The sequence below is a fragment of the Ornithodoros turicata genome, chromosome 1 (genome assembly GCF_037126465.1).
Source record: "Ornithodoros turicata isolate Travis chromosome 1, ASM3712646v1, whole genome shotgun sequence".
Lineage (NCBI taxonomy): Eukaryota > Metazoa > Arthropoda > Arachnida > Ixodida > Argasidae > Ornithodoros > Ornithodoros turicata.
In genome coordinates, this window is record NC_088201.1 from 49,448,256 (window position 1) to 49,473,001 (window position 24,746).

A 24,746-nucleotide genomic window follows, 5' to 3' on the forward strand; every position below is an offset into this window, starting at 1 on the left:
TAGATTTTCAACTATAGTTGTGCAGGTAATCTTTTTTTAGAATAAATTGTGGTGAATAATTCAGTTGGAACTGTGTAACACCTCTTAATATCCTGGTGCTTGATTAATGCAGGGTAGAGTAGTAGCCATCCAGCTCTGTCAGTGCAGTCTCCCAAAGAGCACAACACAGCAGATCTGTGTCTCACAACATAAAAACATGAATTATCAATCAACAACATAGTAGAAACAATGTTGACATTGTTACATTATGCCACATTGAAAGAATTATGACACATAATGTCATGAAATTGAATTATGAGATAACATAGCCACATAAAAATTGCAACATGGGTTGTGATATGTACAACCTGAATGAAAAGAGGAAAGTTTAGTTCATTCTGTGCACAATAGAATGAAGGAATTGAGCCATATAAAATGGCCCAATGTGAACATGTATTATACATTACTAAAGCTAGGACAGGCTTTCCAGCTTATGTCTTAAAAAAATGCTCAATACCATTAATTGATGGCATGTTTTAGGGAAGAGTGTTTGTGTACCTGAGCTTGTGGCAGCTGAGAGAGTTGAGATATTCATGATTCCGGTTGTTTCAGGCCCAGATTTCAAATATAATCTAGCATAGGAAAGATCAATGATGTCCTAACATCTTAGAGGTTAGAAGTCTTGTGCCAAAAACCCTATCACACATCTAAGGTACAGGGGGAAGTTGTTCTTTCATCACCAACACTATGCAGCACTACAGCCAGAGCTGTATGTTTCTAAGGATGTAATGGAAATTGTGATTGTGATGTGATATATAGTGTGTCTGGACTGTTTCAACTGTACAAATGGTTGCATGACACAGGTCATGTGTCATGCAACCCTATATTTAATGTAATATGTTAACAATATATAAACCTTGAGGTGGAATATATGTCTCATGTTGAGTATATTTGAACCTCAATATTGATGCTCGCACAATAGGATGAGTTACATGGCAGAGATGTAATAGAAGTATCATTAATGTTAGTCCTCCCCATCTCTATCCTTGTTTCTCAGACTGTGATCAGGAATTGGTATGCTAGAGACCCAAAAGTTGTGGCATGCTTCAAGGAACTATACTCCAAGTGTCAGACTAGTGCAAAGGAAGCATTTCTCAAAGGTAAGTTGAATCTGAAGCTCTTTTGCTAGGATGTATACTAAGTAGTTAGTTCGACACTCCTGCTACCCGTACAGACAGGTGTTGCCCTCAGTGTGCTTGTCCTGCCATAGCAGTGTGTCCCCCAAGAAGCAAATGGGCTGGACCAAGAATCCCTGATACTGTTTTTACAAATAAATATTCGTATATGCATACAATAGCAGGCAGTGCCTTTAGGGTATTCCCGTTTGTTTCCTTACAAACATTAATGTGTGGAACATGACTCTGGAACATGCAAATCATGTTCTGAATAAGTCAACATTATTCTGCATACAGGCAAAACTTAAGTTTTCGACATCGCGATTTCTCATTACGTTTTCAGCCGGAACAGTAACACTGTACTTTGATCATTTTCGGCATTCAACATTGTATTTTCTAAAAACTGTTGAATAAAAAAGCTGAAAACTCTTGAACTAACAGTTTCAAAATGTACATAAGTCATTGGCTCGTGCTGTGCCTCAAGGTCAAAATGCTACTGCCTGGGCTTTTTAAAGCACCCGTTCTTCCTGAACCGTGTTGGACAGTAACTGCTGCAGATTGATTTTGGTCAATTTCCTCATTTGGTCAAGCTCATCAGCAGGACATATAATTTTGGTTCCATTCAGTTCTTGTTCAGCAAAAAAAGTTTATAGCAGTTTTGGCTTTGGGTTCACTTCTATTTTTGATTGTTGGTGCTAATATCAGGGCACTTCTCTATGAATTGTACGTTTGCTGCAAATGAACTTGTGGTAGCTGAACTCCATTCACAGAAGACCTCCTGTCCATTGGCATGATGATGAATGAGTACTGGACCTTAAAGAAGGTGCTGGCATCAGGGTGTGAGCCACAGTTTGTGCGTCAAATAATGGACCTTCTTGAGCCACATCTTCTGGGTAAACTGCTCGTAGGAGCAGGAGGAGGAGGATTTCTATGCATACTTACCAGGAAGCCTAACATGCTCGACTTTGTCAGAGGGCTGCTCTCAACAACCAAGGTGAGTACGTGAGGCAAAAGATGTTCTGAGCTTTTGTGAGCTTTACACATACTGCCTACCGTTTCACCCAGCCATGTTGGTGGGTGATGAACCCCTCATTCCTTTTCAAAGAATATACAACTTTCTTAAGGACACAGGGTTTCTAAACTTCATATGATGTTGACAGGTTGTAATGCTTAACTTTTAACCCTCAAACTCAGTAGTTTACTGTTTTACTACACTCGTGTGCACTATTCCTCGACTTTTTTTAGACTTCGTATCACACATGACAGGTTTTACTGCTCAACTGTTTGAACATCAAACTCAGTAGTACAGCAAACCCCACATTGATACATTGCAAAATCTCACATCAACGTGACAAGACAGTGTGATTAAGATCAAAGCAAGCTAGTATGCCTTTGTTGTTTCCAACTTGTGTATTTTGTGTCTTTCAGGGTATGGAGAGAGTCACTGTGCACAAGGTTGACGTTGATCAAGGTGGCCTCAGCATATCTGTTGCAGGGGGACCTGTCCCGTTGGTGATGTCCTAGTCACATTCTACAAATGCTGTGAAAACCCAGAATGATAGATATATTTCTTTATTCCAGATGCAATAATGAAAGATCAAAAGTGGACCAATCTTGGACTGAACAATAAATATATTATTTGTTAACATGAGGCTAATATATTATTTTATACATAATAATATAAAAATCTGAACTTTTCCTTGGGTTTGAGGAAGAAGGGATGGACAACCAAACAGCCTTGGATGACACAAAAACCCAGACATCCACATCGTTTGTATCCTCTTTCTGCTATAACCATCTATCACTCTTCACTTATCTATTCAAAATTGGACTTGAAAGTTTGCCCGCTTAAAGGGAACTCAAATATAAGAGCAATGATGTAACATTTGGTATGTGTTCATCTAACTCGGAAACGTATTTTGTTAAATTGTGAAGGTCGACAATGACATAGTAGCGCAATAATTACAAAATGCGTCGTGCACTATTTCTCGAACTTGCTCCGCCCTCCAAGTTCTCACAACAATAGCGCAGACGTCATTGTGACGTTTCACGTGGGCCACCACTTATGTTGCTGCATTTTTGAATAAGTTTTCTTGTTTTTTTTTAGAACCACTAGACTACATTCACGAGGAATGTCCCCACGGCTGACCTTGTGGGAGTCCGGGATTGGTTGACGATGTGAAACATCATTCGGGGATGAGTCGGGAAATACAGACCTGTTTCTGACATATCTGCCCCATTTGATGTAGCCCAGTGACGTTTGCTCACGCATTCGAAGAAGGAGAGCGTTGCACTGATTTCGTTCTTCAATTTGCTTTTTAAATAGTGAAAGTGCTTGGGGTGACACGAAGTCTTACACACATTTAGGTGGAGTGAGACCACTGCTTTCACTCTGTGCGGTTTGTTAGACAAAGTATGGCCATCAGTTCAGTGGCCCTTTAATGTGCGACACAACTAATGCCAAATGGTCGTGGCGTGTAGAGGGATGGGAGCACACTATGGACTTGTGTGGGGTCCTCTATTACTCTGCCTGTTGTTTGCAGGTAACTAATATTGAGGGTGCATAATATTGAGGGTGAGAACGGGACATAGTACTGTAACATTTCTTAGAGGATGAGTGTCTCCAGTCTTTCTTGTCTAAAAGTTGTTCTTCACGATAATTGAATGTGCATACATTTTTCTCCTGCAGTGTTTGTTTGTTCAGGCCCACGAACAGCCTAAGCCTTAAAGGGACAATTTTTGTTCTTGTTTTTGTTTTGACAGAAGAGATGTTCCTAAACATACAATCGAAGTTTTACATTTGGCAAGCAAACGTTTTCTTGTGAGAGAATTTACATAAAGTACTGATGTTATACAAAGCTAATGCACCTGGCAAAGCACCACAGTGAGTGGCAGCAAGAGTGTCGTGTGAAGAAACTTGACTCTCCCTGTCACCACGCATCTAATGGAATGCCAATGATTGGCTGACGCTCCTTTATGCAAGCCGAGCGCAAACACAACATAACGAGGCACTGGGAACATACATCTAACATGTAGGGTGAGAGGTTTGGTGTTTGTTGCTTTATGGCACAAGACTGACTAAGGCCAAATAGTGCCAAGACACATGATTTATTTATGCTGTGGTTGCATGTTCTGTGCTGGTTTGAGACAAGTAGGGTCTTATGTGTCATTCATTTAAAAAGAGCGGTGACTGTTTTTGTGAGGAACGTTACATGTACTACAGTTGCTAAGAAAAAGGACATAGGTGCGTTGTTAAATTTGAAGCAAGGCACGGAAAGGTATGTGGGATATAGCCACGGCAATAACTGCCATTAATACCTTCCGGCCTCCCTTCTGTGATTGTCGCATCCATGGCGCCCACCGCACTGCGAGGGCCCAGAAGCTTTGGGAAAAAGTCTCTGGCGAGGGAGTCACCGATTTTCCTCTGTCTAAAACACTTCGAGACATTTCCGGGGCGAGGAGCTCACCCGAACCACTCTACCCATGTTGGGATTCTGGGCATCCCCAGGTGAGGGAGTCCCCATTTCTCCTCTGTAGAGGAGGAGATGTCTGGAGAAACTTTCAACTGTGTGTAGTCGAGAAACAGCATACTTTTAACAGGGAAAATTTTCTGATGTAGGAGTGTCTCAACAGGAAGAACAGTTTTCAGCAAACATTTTATGGGGTAGTTGTTGGTAATATTTCCCTGAGTCTGGGGATGCTTTTTGGGGCTTTCATGTTGTTTTTGTTTCACATTTTATGGGGTGTTTTGAAAATTTCATATTCCCTTTAGGGGTGATGTGCAATTCATCTACTAACAAAGAAACTACAAGCAACACCTAAATTAAGATGCACTGCTTGCATGACAGAATTGCACTTTGTAAGGCTGTGTAAATGTGGCACATACAAGGTAACAAAAAGACCTGACACTCCAGTTACATTGACTGGGTGCTCTTGAAAACTGCCATTGAAAGATAAATAAGCATTCTAAATAATGGATATTTATCTTTATTATGGTTATGTATATTATCTTAATGGATATATTAATCATTGTAAATGGGTTGCATACTGGAGATAGGACTCAACAGTATGAAGACACTGTAGTTCCTGTTATGCACAGCAGGTACCCACTCTCCTTTGTGATGTTTCCCTTTTTTTTACATCATAGTTCATTAGTCTCATCAAACATGCTGCAGTAGTTTATTGCAATATCACTGTGAACACAAACATTTAGTAAAACTTGTCATTCCTTGCCAATAATGAGATGCTTTGACACGTGGTGAAGTGCAGATGTCCAGTCCCCCGTGCATTTCAACTGCAATAAAACTTTTAACACGTCAGGCATATGAAGTGGTCTTGTCTTCTCTGCCTCCCATGGCAAAGTGAAAGTATGAGGAAACCTCACTGTTCGAATTCCTTCTTTTCTGGCCTTGGCACATGTGACACCTTCCTTGGTTCCCTTATCAACGAACGCACCAATAATGTAGACAGCATCATGGTCAAACATGTCCAAAGTTTCGTCACCGTCTGGTGACAAATACACTAGATTCTTCCTTGGAAAGAGATCTAAATAACTTTTCTCTGTGACCTCTGTCAGTACTGCGTGTTTGCGAATGTCAAACAGAGTCTCGTTCATGATTTGTATTGTAGAATTCGAAGGATTTGCATTACAAAAATAAAGGTGGAAGGGGTCTCTGCTTCGACGGTTCAAACCATATGCTGCTTTAAGGTCCACCGCCGCCTTATTGCTCTCACGGAGTGTCATGTGGTGGTCATAGTCGAGGTCAAAGACCAACTTTTGGCCAAACTGTATTACAGGGATTTGTAGAGATTCATAGTAGATGCGCATACGCATATCAGTGATCCGAATTAAAATTGTATTGTTGAACAGACCATACTTATCGCATGCGTCTGCCGTGTAGGGTACCCTGTGAAGTCTTCTAATGGATTCCTCGGGATCAATAGGAGCATTTGCGAAGGCGGGACCACTTTCGTCTTCTGCTTTTCTAATTTGTTTCCGTTTCTTTTCTTCTTTGTAGAACAGGTACCGGAAGAGGCGGTAACGTTTCTTAAGAGACGGCTGGTCGAGAAGGCTGAGGACGTCTTCTGTCGACAAGTTAACAGGAGCTGGCTTTTTATGACGAAGTAGTAACTTGTGCTGACGAAGGAGAAGGCGAATGCGTTCCTTTTTTACTTTGTCCGTTGCCAAATGCTCGAAATCTTTCACAGCATAGCGATGTTCCGTCTCTCTCCAGCTCAAAGCGCTTTCCTCTGTGTCAGCACGACGTTCCGCTGTTGGATTTGGCTGCAAACTCCACAATCTCTTTGACACATAGAGAGGTGTTAAAATGCAAACAGGTGTTGTCTTTAGAATGGTGTTTGCTAAGCAATTCAAAATACGACAACTTGAAATCACTCCCATCGGTCACGTTTTCACGCGTTGCGGGCATGCCGCACAAGTCGGATTTTTTTTGGATTATGTCGTCTCGATCAGTCGCGATGTTAGCCACTCGCAGAGGCCCGTTATTTTCCCTCACATCCATTATTACCACTTCTGGTTTCGGTTTTCAAGGAACGTGACCTCTGGTTGGTGCATCTTGCATCACTGCCATATTTTTTAAAGATTACATCACTGTTAAACGTAATATGACAAGCTATGCCATCTAAACGGCACAAATATACATTGATAACACGCTTTCATAACACTGTTAGCAAGATCGCGGCAACAACGCAAAACGACAAAGACTGGAGAGTCCAAACAGGGCAGGCGCTAAGCTGTTCTCATCTGTATGTGATGACACAAATCGATAACGTTAACGCTGTTTTCAGAACGCGGACATTTGATGGCCATCATGTGATGAAACTTTTGATAATGACACAGATTGTTCTGTTCATGTCTTAATTTCGGTCAACGGGCACCACGCCGCATGCACTCACGTGCCTTGCGCACGACCAATGACATATCGAGGAAAAATAACTCTCGAGCATACCAGGATTATTGAAGTCCGTTTGGCGCGCGGTAATATATTCATCGAATCGTTCCATTGGATATGCCAGCTTTCAAGAATGGCAGTTTTTTAGACATCATGAAAAGAGTGGTTCACACCTTGCTTGTCGCAATGTTACTACCTGAAGGCTTTCGTTCCGGTAAGTAGCAAATCATCTGTCCAAATGAGCACCGTCAGGGAAACTTGCCTGTCACGACAATAAACTCCATCAGTGGTTTATCCAGAATCGCAAGCATGGAGGGGTGTTGGAAAAAATGAGGGGCGGAATTATTATAGTTACGTCATTACAGCTTGACGTATCATTACCGACATGTGTCTAAAGCTGAAATCACAAGGGCACCCCCTGTAGGGGGTACACAGGTGAAAAAGTTAGGGGGGTGGCACTGAACATTTTTTTGGGGGGGGGGTAGGGGGTCTGGATAAATCACTGAACTCCATCACTTTGGCATTCCGTGCCATTTAGCGCAAAATGTACTTTGTACGTCATCATGAACTGAAATTATGTTCACACGATCTTGCAGCAGTAAGCGCGGCAGACTGGTTCGTATGACGTCTTTCCGTTTCTTGAATTGATAGACAACACCCATGCAGCTTCACGCGAAATCATCTTATCATATAACTTCAAAGGTATAGCAGCACAACAGTTGTATGTACTCCGTGATGGTTGCAAAACGGTAATCGATGTCACATAGCAAGAGTTTTAGCAAACTGTTGGTAACGTTGCTTGTGTGGAACCGTATCAAACGGAACCAATCAGTGGGTAAGATTCCGAGTCACACGACGGCGATTGGCTCCGATAGGCACGATAACCTTACCAACGGTTTGCTAGAACTGCCTAGAGTCACTAAATAAGCTACGCTTATTTAGCGTAGCTTATTTAGTGACTCTAGAACTGCCTAATGTCTGACCATCCACAAGGCAAACCCACGTCCGTTATTCTAAGTGTATCTTGGCCTTTCTAACAATATATATTGATAAACTTTCGAAAAACTGGCAACCTCCGAAAGAAACGTTCGATTTCGATATGTGATTTAGGGTGGCGCATCGGAGAACCAACCTCCGAAAATTGTACAATTTTCGCATGGCTGATACCCATCTTGCAGAGGACCATCCTTCAATCACGTTTATTCGCTACTACGAGGCCCTTTCCTACGACACGATTCCCGTGGAACAGAACCATAGACGAAATAAGAGGTCTGCCAACTCGCACGACAGTCGACTGCATCTCGCATTCGAAGCCTATAATAGGTGAGGACGAAAAAATCCATTTAAAAAGTGCACCTTCTGCCACCTCAACGTACAAGGGTAATTCAAGGTTGACCGAGACTGTTAATGCGTTAGCATTAGGTGTGTGTATGTGTGTTTGTGAGAGTGTGAGAGACTGTGTGAGAGAGAGAGAGAGAGAGACAGAGAGATGGTGAAGGCCTCACCGAGACAGCGGTATAAGTGGACATGTGAAAGGGTTATAAGAGGGTAAATGTAAATGGAGGCAAATAATTTGAAATTGAAGTAGTCGAAGGTAATTAAGAGTAAAAGGTAACAGTAATTGAAGGTAATTAGAGATAATTAAAAGCAATCAAAACAAGTAAGTTGAGTTTACAGGTAATGAATGTAAAATATATGTAATTAAAAGGATTAAATGAAATTAAAGAATACCGAAGGTAATCGCAGGTTATACCGGAGGTAATTAAATGTAATTAAAGGTAATTAACGTCAATTAAATGGGGATTGAGAGTTATTAAGGCAAGTAAACATAATTAGGGCAATTCAAGATTACCTCATGTAACCTACAGTTACCTAAGTTAATTAACGGGTAATTACAGGGTAATTGGAAGTAATTGAGGTTAATTAAATGGACTTACATATAGTAATTGAAAGTGTTAAACCGGGAATCAACCATTGACTGGAGGTGGACAACCGGAAGTCGGGTTTAGACGAAGTGGACAACCGGGAGTTGGGTTTAACCCGGAAGTGGATACATAAAAGTTAGGTATGTACCGGAAAAGGCAGTTAATGCTAACGCATTTCTCTCGCGAATACCGCCAAATCGCCAGTGAATTTTTGTTTCTTGAAATACAATGTGAAATTTGGGAAGCACCCAATCACGTCAGTTTTTCAAAGTATTCACCGTGCGCGTCTAGACACCGCCGCCGTCGCCGTGGCAACTCTTTGATGTCTTTGGCGTAGGAAGAAAGTGGCAGCTGTCGTAGCCACTGCAGGGTATCTTCCAAGGTGGTCTAGGGGTCCAAGCAAATGGTAATCACTTGGGGCTAAATCTGGGCTGTAGGGGGCATGAGGCAAAACCTCCCAGGATTGCTACCGTCAAATTCGCGGTGTGAGGCCGGGCGCTTTCATGAAGAAGAATGACCTTTCCGGACATCATCCCATACTTTTTCTTGCGAATTGAGTTTCGCACGGCATGGCATCAACGTGGAGTAGTACGTACTGTGCATTAATAGTGACTCCTCGCTCCAAGAAGTCCACGTGGATGACACCCCGCATGTCCCAGAAGGCAGTTCCCATGGGCTTCCCAGCAGACGGCTGCATCTTGCTTTTCTTTCACGGCAGGGAAGTTCCCATTCCATGCTGCATGCTTTTTGTCTCTGGGGTGAAAGATGCACCCAGGTTTCATCACGTGTGATGATTGATTTCGAAAATTCGTCCCCCTCGGATTGAAACCGGTTCAGCAGCTGCTCAGAGACTGACATGCGCGCTCCCTTCTGGTCACAAGTGAGGTGTCGGGGAAGGGGAACCCGTCTTGCGCAGACTCTGCGGTATATAGTGAGTGCTCGGGAATGATAGTCTCCACACTGCCGACACTCATGTTACGCTGGGCTGCAGTGTCCCGAACTGTTACAGTACTCGCTAGTTCTCGAGGATGACTTGCTAAACGCATGTGATGTTCACTGGCGTGACTGCAGTCTGACGAACGTGTCCATGTGGTTCATTCGTCATCATAATCCATCCTTCGCCAAACTGTCTGCACCATTCATACACTCTTCCCCTTGACATCTTTCGTTCCCCACACTATGCCTGCGATCAAAAATGTCAGCTGGTTTGACGTTTTCCTCCACGAGGAACTTGATTATGCATCGCTATTCCACAGCTACAGACACACTGCCTTGCTGCCTATAGCTGCCGCTGTTGTACGCTGCCGCTGACCCAAGAATGATTGCTATTCCGATCTCAACACATGTTTGTTGCAAAACACACGTTTAATCGGACAGCTTAAACCGACGTAAGCATACATAGACGTACATGTGATTATATCCAGCTATGCAATATGATGCACGATCGATGCAATGCGTTGCTATGCGGTAAAAAGACTGTAGCATTCGGAAGCGACTTACTGCCACGCCTCACAAAACACAACTGAAATTCTTGCACCTTACACCTCGGAGAGGCACCGCGTAAGGGGTGCCCGAGACGAGGTCCAAAAGGTGGCTCCAGTTACGGTGGAGCATGCCCATGAAGGCACCTTACACCTCGGAGAGGCACCGCGTAAGGGGCGGCCGAGACGGAGTTCAAATAGTAGCTCTGGTTACAGTGGGATACATAGCCACGAAGGCAGAACACTCCCCGTCTGGTATCGCAAGATACCACCACACATACAATGTTCACAGTAAAAAATGTTCACTCGTTTTCCGTAGGAAGTAAGAGGAAAATTTCCCGTATTGGTCGCTGAAATACCTTCGGCGCACCGTTCTTGTAGATTTTGACGTCCACTTTCCGAACACGCCCGTCAGAGCTAGGTAGCGTCTTAATAACACGACCCATTGGCCATTCATTGCGCTCCGTGTCTTTATCCCTGAGAAGTACAATGTCTCCCTCGTGGATATCTCGTTGACGTGTCTGCCACATGCGACGACCGTCGAGTGTTGGGAGATACTCTCTCTTCCAACGGTTCCAGAAAGCGTTCGCCATGGATTGTACTTGCTTCCATTGCCTCCGGTAGATGTCACCTGCATCGAAATCTCCAGCAGGTGGATGGTGTTTACCCGTCTTTTGTGTCAGTATCATGTTTGGGGTCAGAACCGCGGGGTTCTCCGGGTCCGTTGATACAGGGATGAGCGGTCTGTTGTTTACGATCGCTGTAACCTCCGCCAAGAGCGTTACTAACATTTCGTGCGACAGCTTTGACCTGTCGGTTCCCATGAGCATCGAATTGAGGATGCGGCGGACCACACCTATCATGCGCTCCCAAGCGCCGCCCATGTGAGAGGCGTGTGGTGGGTTGAAGATCCATGTGCAGTCTTGGTCTTGCAGAAATCTGTCTATGTCAGGGTTTCCACCTGAGGTCGTGTTGATCTTCAATTCCTTGCATGCACCGACGAAGTTAGTTCCACAGTCTGATCGCAGCTGCTTGACGGGACCTCTGACGGACAGGAAGCGCCTCAGAGCATTTATGAAACTCGAAGAATCCATGGACTCGATGATCTCAATGTGCACTGCTCGTATCGACATGCAGGTAAAGATGACGGCCCACCTTTTGCTGGCTGCAAGTCCTCCTCTCGTTCTCCGCGATCGCACTGTCCAGGGACCAAACACGTCAAGGCCCACGTAGGTGAATGGGGGTTCCGTACTCAGCCTATCTTGCGGGAGATCAGCCATGATCTGTTCTTGAGGTCTGCCTCTCAATTTGCGACATCTAACGCAGTGGTAGATCACTGAACGAACGCAGTTTTTGGCTCCCACGATCCACAGCCCAGCAGCTCGGATTGCTCCTTCGGTGAAATGACGACCTTGGTGTGCCACACTTTCGTGATGGTGACGGGTCAGCAGCGTTCCGATGTGATGTCGACCCGGTATGATGATAGGGTGCCGCTGATTTTGATCTAACGTCGAGTTGCTCAGCCGTCCACCGATTCTCAGAAGGCCATCTTCGTCGATGTAGGGGTTCAGGCTCCGAAGAGGACTGTTCTTTGGTAGATCTTGCTTCTTCTCGATGCAATAAATCTCCTTCGAGAAAGATTCGCTTTGCACCGTTTTGAAGACAAACTTCTCCGCAGCGGAGAGTTCTTCGTTCGTACGTAGCCTGCTGCACAGATGCCAGTGATTGCAAGACGCTGACACGTCGTCATCCGAGGAGTGGAAGCAGCGTGCGATGTGTTGCAGACTTGCTATAGCTTTAACCAGCCTCGTCCACCTTGAAAAGTGTTCAAACCTATGAGCTCCAAGCTGTGTTCGCGTCGACACGTTGGTGGCGAGGCTAGTCACAACAGGACGGATTTCCGCGTCTGCTTCTGGGCTCATCAGCGCGAATCCTTGATGTTCCTTCCCTGCACTTGCGACGTTAGTCCTGCTTAGGAATTCAGGACCAGTTAACCAGGCCGTCTTAGCTAGGCGATCCGCCGGGACCATTCGGGTGGCAATGTCGGCAGGGTTGTGTTCAGAAGGAACGTAGTTCCACTGTTCAGGTTTACTTGACCTCCTGATGCGTTCGACTCTGTTGGCCACGTATACGTAGAATCTCCTGGACTCGTTGTATATGTAGCCGAGAACGACCTTGCTGTCAGTGTAGTAGCTTACAGCGTCGAAGTCAACGTCCAGTTCGCCGAGAACAATATCGGCCAGTTCAACGGCAAGAACGGCCCCGCATAATTCCAGTCTTGGGATAGTCTGCTCGCGTTTCGGAGCGAGTTTCGCCTTTCCAAGGATGAATCCGATGTGGTTCTTGCCCTGAGCGTCAGTTAGTTTTAGGTAGGCCACTGCTGCAATAGCCTTAGTCGATGCATCTGAAAATACGCAGAGCTCCTTGCGGCAGCCATTGCTGAGAGTACTGCTGGTGTACGTGCGATGTATTTGAATTTCTTTGAGAGCTGGCAGAGAATTCCTCCAAATCTCCCATTCACTGCTTGGTGGAAGCCCAGCATCCCAGTCGTCAGTCAAGGAAGACAGTTCTCTCAGCAAGAGCCGGCCATGTATTGTGACGGGAGCGGCGAAACCCAGAGGGTCGTACAAACTGTTAACCGTGGATAAAAGACCACGTTTTGTGTGTGGCTTGTCATTAGGAGAGACCTGGAATGCGAAGGTGTCTTTTTTTATATTCCAACTTAAGCCCAGGCTACGCTGTGACGGAGGAGTGTCAGTTCCCAGGACAAGGTCCTTCAGGTCCGGCGCGTACTCATCCGATGGGAACGCTTCCATTACAGCTACACTGTTGGAGACTATTTTATGAAGCCTTAAGTTCGCTGTTGCCAACATCGCCTTGGTTCTTCGAAGTAGCTCAATGGCCTCTTTTTCTGTAGGGAGGGACCTCAACCCGTCATCTACGTAGAAGTCCCTTTCCACGAACCTCCTTGCGTCATTTCCGTACTCTGTTTCCCCCTCTAGTGCCGTTCGTCTTAGTCCGTATGTTGCGACCGCTGGCGATGGGCTGTTTCCAAACACATGAACACGCATTCGATACTCTGCAATCTCCTGATTCGGGTCGTTGTCATGGAACCAAAAGAATCTTAGGTAATCTCTGTCCTCTTCGCGAACGATGAAGCAGTAGAACATTTGTTGAATGTCTGCAGTGATAGCGAATGGTTCTTTTCTGAAACGAAGCAGGACACCTAGGAGACTGTTCGTGAGATTAGGACCGGTGAGGAGCACGTCATTCAAAGACACTCCTTGGCACTTCGCGCTCGAGTCGAAGACAACACGTATTTGTCCTGGTTTCTTCGGATGATACACACCGAAGATGGGAAGGTACCAACATTCGTTCCCTTCGTCCCTTGGTGGGGCTAACTCGGCATGGCCATTCTTGAAGATATTACTCATGAACTTCAGAAAATGTCCTTTCATTTCGGGCTTCTTTTGTAAGGTGCGACAAAGCGAAGAGAATCGATTGAGCGCTTGTTCTCTGTTGTCGGGTAGCTCACATCTCCGTGTGCGAAAAGGGAGTGGTGCAATCCAGCTGTTGTCTTCACCTTTAGCGAATCCCTTGTTCATAATTTCGAGGAAACGTTTGTCTTCAATCGATAGAGCAAGCATGCTATCATGCTTCGAAGTCTCGAAGATGGGATCCACTAACTCCTCAGTGCTCGAGGCGATGTCGTTCAGTCCCGTGACGTGTGTCGCCGTGGTGACTGTCTGTCCGTCCTGTACAACCTTTTCCTTGATGTGAATGTGACTTGGGCACGGAATGAAGGTGCTTGCCCTGCCGTTTTCAAGCAATGTGGTGGTGAAGGTACTGACGCTATTCGGCTTCCGGACTCCACTGATGCAGGCATCACCTACTATCACCCAGCCGAGATCCAGTCGCTGAGCATAGGGAGCGTTGTTTGGACCGTTCATCTGTTGACGTACCTTGTGCACCTGCAGGATGTCTCTACCGAGAAGAAGCAGTATATCGGCGTTGTCGTCCAAGGGCGGGATTAAGCCTGCTATCTTCCTCAAGTGCGCATGGTTCTGCGCCACCTGTGGTGTTGGAATTTCGTTCCTGTCATCAGGCATCTGAGTGCACTCAATGAGTGTTGGGAGTGGAACACGTATGCGTCCGTCGAGAGACTCAACCACATATCCGTTTGCACGTCGTCCTGTTGTCTCAGTTATGCCTGCGCATGTCTTGATCGTGTATGGCGATTGGTCCGCATGCACACCGAACATGTCGAAGAACCTTGGCTTTGCAAGTGACCTATTGCTCTGATCATCCAGAACAGCGTACATCCTGAATGACAAGTCTGGTTGACCCTTTGGATGCACCTTGACCAAGCATATCTTCGAACAAGATGTACTCCTTGAGCTGCTCCCGCACACGTTCGTGCAACTTGACGTTACGTTGGGTTGCTCAGGCTGAGCGTTGTCCTCCCCGCCGTGCCGGGTATCCCCTGTAAACAGGGGTTGGTCTGGAACAAGGGACTCTGGGTGAAGGGCGGAACAGTGTCTGTCGCTGCCGCACACCATGCACTTTATCACTTCACCGCAGTCTCTGGACAGGTGATCTGATGTCAAGCAACATCTGAAGCAGATTCCCAACTCTCTCAGCAAGGCTCTTCGTTCAGCCAGAGGCTTTCGCCGGAAGCCTCGGCATTTATTTAGTGGATGTGGCTTGCGATGAAGAGGGCAGTCTTTGCCGGGATCTTTGGTTCTCTTAGCTCCAGCTGCAGCGAATTCAGGGTTAGCTGTCGTTGACTGAACTTCTGTTTTGTTGACAGCTACTGACGTTTTGTTGCCGGGGTTCCTGGACGTGGCTCTGTCGTCACTTGAACGGAATGTACGAGGGGGCGCAAGGAGGAAGCTTGGGTCGTTTTTGGCCTTGGCTATGTCCCGTACAAACTTTGAGAAAACGGCAAATGGAGGAAAGGTCACCTCATTTTCTTCCTTGTATCTTGACCCATGTGTGATCCATTTCTCTTGAAGGCCGTACGGTAGCTTCTCCACGATCGGGTTCACACCACGAGCAGTGTCCAGGTAACTGAGTCCCTTCAAGCGACGATCCATCTTTGCCGATTCTAGTTCCAAAAGTAGGTCACCAAGTTCTCGTAGCTTGCGATGGTCACTGTTTGGAATCCTTGGGAAACCCTCAAGTCTCTTCAGCAGGGCGTTCTCGATGGCTTCGGGACTTCCGTAGCACTCATCAAGCCTTTGCCACGCCATGCTGAGACCAGCAAGAGGGTTGTTCACATGTACCGATCTCAGTCGCTTGACATGTTTCGAGGATTCATTTCCCAGCCATTTCACTAGGAGATCAAGTTCTTCGCTTGCTGTGACGTCCAGGTTGTCGATAGCGTTCTTGAAGGAAGATTTCCATGACATGTAGTTCTCAGGAGAATCGTCGAATTTGGTGAGACCGCTGTTCACCAGTTCTCGGCGGACGAGAAACTTGGCCAAGTCTGTCATTGTTCTGTCGACAGTTCCTGTGGGCTCAGCCGTCCGGCGAACAGGGTCGTACCAAGTACTAGTCGTTTCAGATTCTTGGCATTGAGCACGTGAAGTGGCGCGTGGAGGACTCCGTTCTAGCCGTTGTCCCGCGGGGGCGAAGCTAGGGGCAAGGGGATTCGGGAGAGCAGGAGAGCCCACTTCGAGCCATTGTGTGACAGCATCGGGCGCACTTGGGTAATGAGCCTGTTGCACAGTATCCGTTTGCAGACTTGCGTTTGGATAACTGCGTAGACCTGATCCCGTGTAAGCTTGAGCTCGATGTGTGTGTTTGCGCTCGGCATCTTGGGCTTCGTGGAGCTGCTCACCCTGTGAGGCTTGTCCGTCCAGCGTGGAAGCACCTTGAACCGTTTTCGGCAGGTGCCGACTTGAGTCTTCGACTGCTTGGGTAGGGACTTCTGTACCCTCCCCAAAGTTCACAGCGTCGGTGCTGGTGTCTGCAGCTGCCTCTAGTGACCTTGCTTGCGCCTCAGCTGCATTGGCTTCCTTTTCTCCCTGAAGTAGTTGAATGCTTGCTTCCAATTCTGCTTTCTTTCGCCTCGCGATAGCGGCTGTCACTTGTTCTTCCTCTTCAATTTGGGCTCTACGAAGCTTCATTTCTACCTCCTTTTTGCCGTAAGCAGATCTGATCTTCGCAGCTTCTGCATCAGCTCTTGCCCTTGCTGCTGATGCACCTACCGACATGGCGCTCGACTGTATAGACATTATAGATTGTCTTGACGATACGGAGTGTCTGGAGGCGTTAGAATGAACCGAAGCGGTTTCCAGAAGAACCTCCAGGCGTTGCCTTGCTTCAGTAGTTGCCTTCCCCACTAAACCTTCGCGTGCTTCGTCAATTGACCTCTGTACATCTCGTTCTTGCAGGCTCGCCTCCGTGCGAATCCGCGTGAGAAAGGTGAAATATCTTTCAGAGACAAGACGATACTTGTTGAAGCTGAACCCAAGTCCATCTAGAGTTCGTTGTATGACGTCAGAAGACGTAGCTGCAGAAACACGCGACAAGCATAGCTCCGTTTCGCTCCATGCATTGTCCAGCTTGTCTACGAAATCTTCCTTGTCACTTTCAAACATTTCCAAAGCTTTCAACGACAAGCTCACCTTGCGTTTCGGACGAGCGTCTTGCTGTGCTCCGTCAGTTGCAGGTTCATCCAGAACGTTGTCGTTGGAGCCGTGTTCCATGATACGATGGCGTAATCCTCGCAGAGCAGTCGCCGTGGAGAAGCGCCGTGGGAATGCAGTCTTTTTACTATTCCGATCTCAACACATGTTTGTTGCAAAACACACGTTTAATCGGACAGCTTAAACCGACGTAAGCATACATAGACGTACATGTGATTATATCCAGCTATGCAATATGATGCACGATCGATGCAATGCGTTGCTATGCGGTAAAAAGACTGTAGCATTCGGAAGCGACTTACTGCCACGCCTCACAAAACACAACTGAAATTCTTGCACCTTACACCTCGGAGAGGCACCGCGTAAGGGGTGCCCGAGACGAGGTCCAAAAGGTGGCTCCAGTTACGGTGGAGCATGCCCATGAAGGCACCTTACACCTCGGAGAGGCACCGCGTAAGGGGCGGCCGAGACGGAGTTCAAATAGTAGCTCTGGTTACAGTGGGATACATAGCCACGAAGGCAGAACAATTGCACTTCGTCCTCCGAAAGTTTATTACTCACTGATTTTTCTCGAGCAAACGTCTCGGTCAACCGTGAATGACCCTTGTATTTAGAAGTCGTGCATCTCTTCGGAGTTCGCATTAAATAAAGCACTGATCTGACTTTTCTGCAGACACTTTCATCTGAGCCTCCAAAGAGATCGATCGAGCTTCTCTCCAGATTTTGTAATGGAAACTTCGAGTGAAGGCAGGGTTCAGACTAGTCTTGATCATATTTATTCAGGATATTTAATGGGTGAGTAGATACGCTTTTCGAATTCGATTCGTCGTCTATCAGGCGTACGGTTTTCATCGAATTTTGTTGGTATATGCACACTATGCCACAATGGCTCAACAGAGTATGAAGGTGGTAGCACCGTTGTACAGCTTGGGACAAAAGTTTACGGAACACAGCACTTGCGTATTTCTTCATCACAGCGGTCTCGTGCTAGCTATCACGGGGAGTTCAAATAAGAAACGTGTGACCGGTTATTCTGTCCATCTCCTTGTATCTGTGTCCGTTCCTGTTGGCTGCTTGGGTGTCAACCCAATCTACAAATGCGAGACCCCGGTGTTCCGTAAACTTTTGTCCCAAGCTGTACCAAAGCAAATAAAAAAAGCAAGAAAATTTCACTGACGTCCGTGTTGAGGCTACACCTGCTTCTGAAAAATCACGGACTGTTCTCTGTGATTCGTATGTGTGGTCAAACGCTTACCGACAGTTATTCACAGTTGACGAAATCACTCTCAGCCAGGAAGCATATTCTATGATAAAAGACAACATAACGCTCACTCTTCAGCTCATACTGCATACGTTTTTCAGCCATTTTATGTGCAGTAGCGAAGGGAGCGGTGTAACGGACGTGATGGGACGCTCTCGACGAAATCACTCGCAGCCAGAAAATATATTCTACGATAAGAAATGACGTAACGCTCACTCTTCAGCTCACACTGCACACGTTTTTCAGTCATTTTATGCGCAGTGGCGAAGGGAGCGGTGTAACGGACGTGATGGGACGCTCTCGACGAAATCACTCGCAGCCAGAAAACATATTCTACGATAAGAAATGACGTAACGCTCACTCTTCAGCTCATACTGCATACGTTTTTCAGCCATTTTATGTGCAGTAGCGAAGGGAGCGGTGTAACGGACGTGATGGGACGCTCTCGACGAAATCACTCGCAGCCAGAAAACACATTCTACGATAAGAAATAACGTAACGCTCACTCTTCAGCTCACACTGCACACGTTTTTCAGCCATTTTATGTACAGTGGCGAAGGGAGCGGTGTAAAGGACGTGATGGGACGCTCTCGACGAAATCACTCGCAGCCAGAAAACACATTCTACGATAAGAAATAACGTAACGCTCACTCTTCAGCTCACACTGCACACGTTTTTCAGTCATTTTATGCGCAGTGGCGAAGGGATCGGTGTAACGGACGTGATGGGACGCTCTAGACGAAATCACTCGCAGCCAGAAAACATATTCTACGATAAGAAATGACGTAACGCTCACTCTTCAGCTCATACTGCATACGTTTTTCAGCCATTTTATGTGCAGTAGCGAAGGGAGCGGTGTAACGGACGTGATGGGACGCTCTCGACGAAATCACTCGCAGCCAGAAAACACATTCTACGATAAGAAATAACGTAACGCTCACTCTTCAGCTCACACTGCACACGTTTTTCAGCCATTTTATGTACAGTGGCGAAGGGAGCGGTGTAAAGGACGTGATGGGACGCTCTCGAACAAATCACTCGCAGCCGGAAAACATATTCTACGATAAGGAACAACGTGAAGCCCACTCATCAGCTCACACTGCACACGTTTTTCAGCCACTTTATGTGCATTGGCAAAGGGATCGGTGTAACGGACGTGACGGGACTCTCTCGACAAAATCACTCGCAGCCAGAAAACATATTCTACGATAAGAAATGACGTAACGCTCACTCTTCAGCTCACACGGCACACGTTTTTCAGCCAATTTATGCGCAGTGGCGAAGGGAGCGGTGTAAAGGACGTGATGGGACGCTCTCGAACAAATCACTCGCAGCCGGAAAACATATTCTACGATAAGGAATAACGTAACGCTTATTCTTCAGGTCATAGTGCACACGTTTTTCAGCTATTTTATGTGCAGTGGCGAAGGGAGCGGTGTAACGGACGTGGTGGGACGCTCTCGACGAAATCACTCGCAGCCAGAAAACATATTCTACGATAAGAAATGACGTAACGCTCACTCTTCAGCTCACACGGCACACGTTTTTCAGCCATTTTATGTGCAGTAGCGAAGGGAGCGGTGTAACGGACGTGATGGGATGCTCTCGACGAAATCACTCGCAGCCAGAAAACATATTCTACGATAAGAAATGAGGTAACGCTCACTCTTCAGCTCACACTGCACACGTTTTTCAGCCATTTCAAGCGCAGTGGCGAAGGGAGCGGTGTAACGGACGTGATGGGACGCTCTCGACGAAATCACTCGCAGCCAGAAAACATATTCTACGATAAGAAATGAGGTAACGCTCACTCTTCAGCTCACACTGCACACGTTTTTCAGCCATTTTATGCGCAGTGGCGAAGGGAGCGGTGTAAAGGACGTGATGGGACGCTCTCGAACAAATCACTCGCAGCCGGAAAACATATTCTACGATAAGGAACAACGTGAAGCCCACTCATCAGCTCACACTGCACACGTTTTTCAGCCACTTTATGTGCATTGGCAAAGGGATCGGTGTAACGGACGTGACGGGACTCTCTCGACAAAATCACTCGCAGCCAGAAAACATATTCTACGATAAGAAATGACGTAACGCTCACTCTTCAGCTCACACGGCACACGTTTTTCAGCCAATTTATGTGCAGTGGCGAAGGGAGCGGTGTAAAGGACGTGATGGGACGCTCTCGAACAAATCACTCGCAGCCGGAAAACATATTCTACGATAAGGAATAACGTAACGCTTATTCTTCAGGTCATAGTGCACACGTTTTTCAGCCATTTTATGTGCAGTGGCGAAGGGAGCGGTGTAACGGACGTGACGGGACTCTCTCGACAAAATCACTCGCAGCCAGAAAACATATTCTACGATAAGAAATGACGAACGCTCACTCTTCAGCTCACACTGCACACGTTTTTCAGTCATTTTATGCGCAGTGGCGAAGGGATCGGTGTAACGGACGTGATGGGACGCTCTCGACGAAATCACTCGCAGCCAGAAAACATATTCTACGATAAGAAATGACGTAACGCTCACTCTTCAGCTCATACTGCATACGTTTTTCAGCCATTTTATGTGCAGTAGCGAAGGGAGCGGTGTAACGGACGTGATGGGACGCTCTCGACGAAATCACTCGCAGCCAGAAAACACATTCTACGATAAGAAATAACGTAACGCTCACTCTTCAGCTCACACTGCACACGTTTTTCAGCCATTTTATGTACAGTGGCGAAGGGAGCGGTGTAAAGGACGTGATGGGACGCTCTCGAACAAATCACTCGCAGCCGGAAAACATATTCTACGATAAGGAACAACGTGAAGCCCACTCATCAGCTCACACTGCACACGTTTTTCAGCCACTTTATGTGCATTGGCAAAGGGATCGGTGTAACGGACGTGACGGGACTCTCTCGACAAAATCACTCGCAGCCAGAAAACATATTCTACGATAAGAAATGACGTAACGCTCACTCTTCAGCTCACACGGCACACGTTTTTCAGCCAATTTATGCGCAGTGGCGAAGGGAGCGGTGTAAAGGACGTGATGGGACGCTCTCGAACAAATCACTCGCAGCCGGAAAACATATTCTACGATAAGGAATAACGTAACGCTTATTCTTCAGGTCATAGTGCACACGTTTTTCAGCTATTTTATGTGCAGTGGCGAAGGGAGCGGTGTAACGGACGTGGTGGGACGCTCTCGACGAAATCACTCGCAGCCAGAAAACATATTCTACGATAAGAAATGACGTAACGCTCACTCTTCAGCTCACACGGCACACGTTTTTCAGCCATTTTATGTGCAGTAGCGAAGGGAGCGGTGTAACGGACGTGATGGGATGCTCTCGACGAAATCACTCGCAGCCAGAAAACATATTCTACGATAAGAAATGAGGTAACGCTCACTCTTCAGCTCACACTGCACACGTTTTTCAGCCATTTCAAGCGCAGTGGCGAAGGGAGCGGTGTAACGGACGTGATGGGACGCTCTCGACGAAATCACTCGCAGCCAGAAAACATATTCTACGATAAGAAATGAGGTAACGCTCACTCTTCAGCTCACACTGCACACGTTTTTCAGCCATTTTATGCGCAGTGGCGAAGGGAGCGGTGTAAAGGACGTGATGGGACGCTCTCGAACAAATCACTCGCAGCCGGAAAACATATTCTACGATAAGGAACAACGTGAAGCCCACTCATCAGCTCACACTGCACACGTTTTTCAGCCACTTTATGTGCATTGGCAAAGGGATCGGTGTAACGGACGTGACGGGACTCTCTCGACAAAATCACTCGCAGCCAGAAAACATATTCTACGATAAGAAATGACGTAACGCTCACTCTTCAGCTCACACGGCACACGTTTTTCAGCCAATTTATGTGCAGTGGCGAAGGGAGCGGTGTAAAGGACGTGATGGGACGCTCTCGAACAAATCACTCGCAGCCGGAAAACATATTCTACGATAAGGAATAACGTAACGCTTATTCTTCAGGTCATAGTGCACACGTTTTTCAGCCATTTTATGTGCAGTGGCGAAGGGAGCGGTGTAACGGACGTGACGGGACTCTCTCGACAAAATCACTCGCAGCCAGAAAACATATTCTACGATAAGAAATGACGAACGCTCACTCTTCAGCTCACACGGCACACGTTTTTCAGCCATTTTATGTGCAGTGGCAAAGGGATCGGTGTAACGGACGTGACGGGACTCTCTCGACAAAATCACTCGCAGCCAGAAAACATATTCAACGATAAGAAATGACGTAACGCTCACTCTTCAGCTCACACGGCACACGTTTTTCAGTCAATTTATGTGCAGTGGCGAAGGGAGCGGTGTAAAGGACGTGATGGGACGCTCTCGAACAAATCACTCGCAGCCGGAAAACATATTCTACGATAAGGAATAACGTAACGCTTATTCTTCAGGTCATAGTGCACACGTTTTTCAGCCATTTTATGTGCAGTGGCGAAGGGAGCGGTGTAACGGACGTGACGGGACTCTCTCGACAAAATCACTCGCAGCCAGAAAACATATTCTACGATAAGAAATGACGTAACGCTCACTCTTCAGCTCACACGGCACACATTTTTCAGCCATTTTATGTGCAGTGGCGAAGGGAGCGGTGTAAAGGACGTGATGGGACGCTCTCGAACAAATCACTCGCAGCCGGAAAACATATTCTACGATAAGGAATAACGTAACGCTTATTCTTCAGGTCATAGTGCACACGTTTTACAGCCATTTTATGTGCAGTGGCGAAGGGAGCGGTGTAAAGGACGTGATGGGACGCTCTCGAACAAATCACTCGCAGCCGGAAAACATATTCTACGATAAGGAATAACGTAACGCTTATTCTTCAGGTCATAGTGCACACGTTTTACAGCCATTTTATGTGCAGTGGCGAAGGGAGCGGTGTAAAGGACGTGATGGGACGCTCTCGAACAAATCACTCGCAGCCGGAAAACATATTCTACGATAAGGAACAACGTGAAGCCCACTCATCAGCTCACACTGCACACGTTTTTCAGCCACTTTATGTGCAGTGGCAAAGGGATCGGTGTAACGGACGTGACGGGACTCTCTCGACGAAATCACTCGCAGCCAGAAAACATATTCTACGATAAGAAATAACGTAACGCTCACTCTTCAGCTCACACTGCACACGTTTTTCAGCCATTTTATGCGCAGTGGCGAAGGGAGCGGTGTAACGGACGTGATGGGACGCTCTCGACGAAATCACTCGCAACCAGAAGACGTACTCTACGATAAGGAACAACGTGAAGCCCACTCTTCAGCTCACACTGCACACATTTTTCGGCCATTTTATGTGCAGTGGCGAAGGGAGCGGTGTAACGGACGTGATGGGACGCTCTCGACGAAATCACTCGCAACCAGAAGACGTACTCTACGATAAGGAACAACGTGAAGCCCACTCTTCAGCTCACACTGCACACGTTTTTCAGCCATTTTATGCGCAGTGGCGAAGGGAGCGGTGTAACGGACGTGACGGGACTCTCTCGACGAACTCACTCGCAACCAGAAGACGTACTCTACGATAAGGAACAACGTGAAGCCCACTCTTCAGCTCACACTGCACACGTTTTTCGGCCATTTTATGTGCAGTGGCGAAGGGAGCGGTGTAACGGACGTGATGGGACGCTCTCGACGAAATCACTTGCAGCCAGAAAGCTTACTGTACGATAAGAAACAACGTGACGCTTACTCTTCAGCTCATGCTCACGTTTTTCAGCCATTTGATGTGCAGTGGCGAAGGGAGCGGTGTAACGGACGTGATGGGACGCTCTCGACGAAATCACTTGCAGCCAGAAAGCTTACTGTACGATAAGAAACAACGTGACGCTCACTCTTCAGCTCACGCTCACGTTTTTCAGCCATTTGATGTGCAGTGGCGAAGGGAGCGGTGTAACGGACGTGATGGGACGCTCTCGACGAAATCACTTGCAGCCAGAAAGCTTACTGTACGATAAGAAACAACGTGACGCTCACTCTTCAGCTCATGCTCACGTTTTTCAGCCATTTGATGTGCAGTGGCGAAGGGAGCGGTGTAACGGACGTGATGGGACGCTCTCGACGAAATCACTTGCAGCCAGAAAGCTGACTGTACGATAAGAAACAACGTGACGCTCACTCTTCAGCTCATGCTCACGTTTTTCAGCCATTTGATGTGCAGTGGCGAAGGGAGCGGTGTAACGGACGTGATGGGACGCTCTCGACGAAATCACTCGCAACCAGAAGACGTACTCTACGATAAGGAACAACGTGAAGCCCACTCTTCAGCTCACACTGCACACATTTTTCGGCCATTTTATGTGCAGTGGCGAAGGGAGCGGTGTAACGG

The 24,746-nt window shown here is 46.8% G+C and overlaps 3 protein-coding genes across 7 annotated transcripts in view; 2 read left to right on the forward strand and 1 right to left on the reverse strand.

Moving 5' to 3' along the window:
* LOC135378223 (L-fucose kinase-like) overlaps positions 1-2,800 on the forward strand; it is a 39,825-nt gene extending 37,025 nt beyond the window's left edge. The window contains exons 25-28 of one of the 3 annotated variants that reach the window (XM_064611176.1): positions 1,037-1,139; positions 1,925-2,148; positions 2,583-2,666; positions 2,736-2,800. In XM_064611176.1, the coding sequence (XP_064467246.1) occupies positions 1,037-1,139; positions 1,925-2,148; positions 2,583-2,666; positions 2,736-2,744 (420 nt within the window). In that variant the 3' untranslated portion in view covers positions 2,745-2,800. Of the gene's footprint in view, positions 1-1,036; positions 1,140-1,924; positions 2,149-2,582 lie in introns of all 3 variants that reach the window. The other 2 variants (XM_064611174.1, XM_064611175.1) reach the window with 2 other exon arrangements.
* A 2,516-nt stretch (positions 2,801-5,316) lies between these two features.
* Positions 5,317-6,611, reverse strand: LOC135378224 (tRNA methyltransferase 10 homolog C-like). The gene has a single exon (XM_064611177.1). The coding sequence runs from the start codon at positions 6,553-6,555 to the stop codon at positions 5,377-5,379; it is 1,179 nt and encodes a 392-aa protein (XP_064467247.1). The 5' UTR covers positions 6,556-6,611; the 3' UTR covers positions 5,317-5,376.
* Positions 6,612-7,162: 551 nt separating this feature from the next.
* The window catches only part of LOC135398809 (disintegrin and metalloproteinase domain-containing protein 10-like), a 38,701-nt gene continuing 21,117 nt past the window's right edge, over positions 7,163-24,746 (forward strand). For 2 of the 3 annotated variants that reach the window (XM_064630293.1, XM_064630302.1), the window contains exons 1-3: positions 7,163-7,280; positions 8,245-8,389; positions 17,799-17,920. In XM_064630293.1, the coding sequence (XP_064486363.1) occupies positions 7,184-7,280; positions 8,245-8,389; positions 17,799-17,920 (364 nt within the window). In that variant the 5' untranslated portion in view covers positions 7,163-7,183. The remainder of the gene's footprint in view (positions 7,281-8,244; positions 8,390-17,798; positions 17,921-24,746) is intronic. The other variant, XM_064630311.1, reaches the window with a different exon arrangement.

Coding starts and splice junctions, on each gene's coding strand:
- LOC135378224 (XM_064611177.1), bottom strand. CDS start 6,555: ATGGGAGTGATTTCAAGTTGTCGTATTTTGAATTGCTTAGCAAACACC.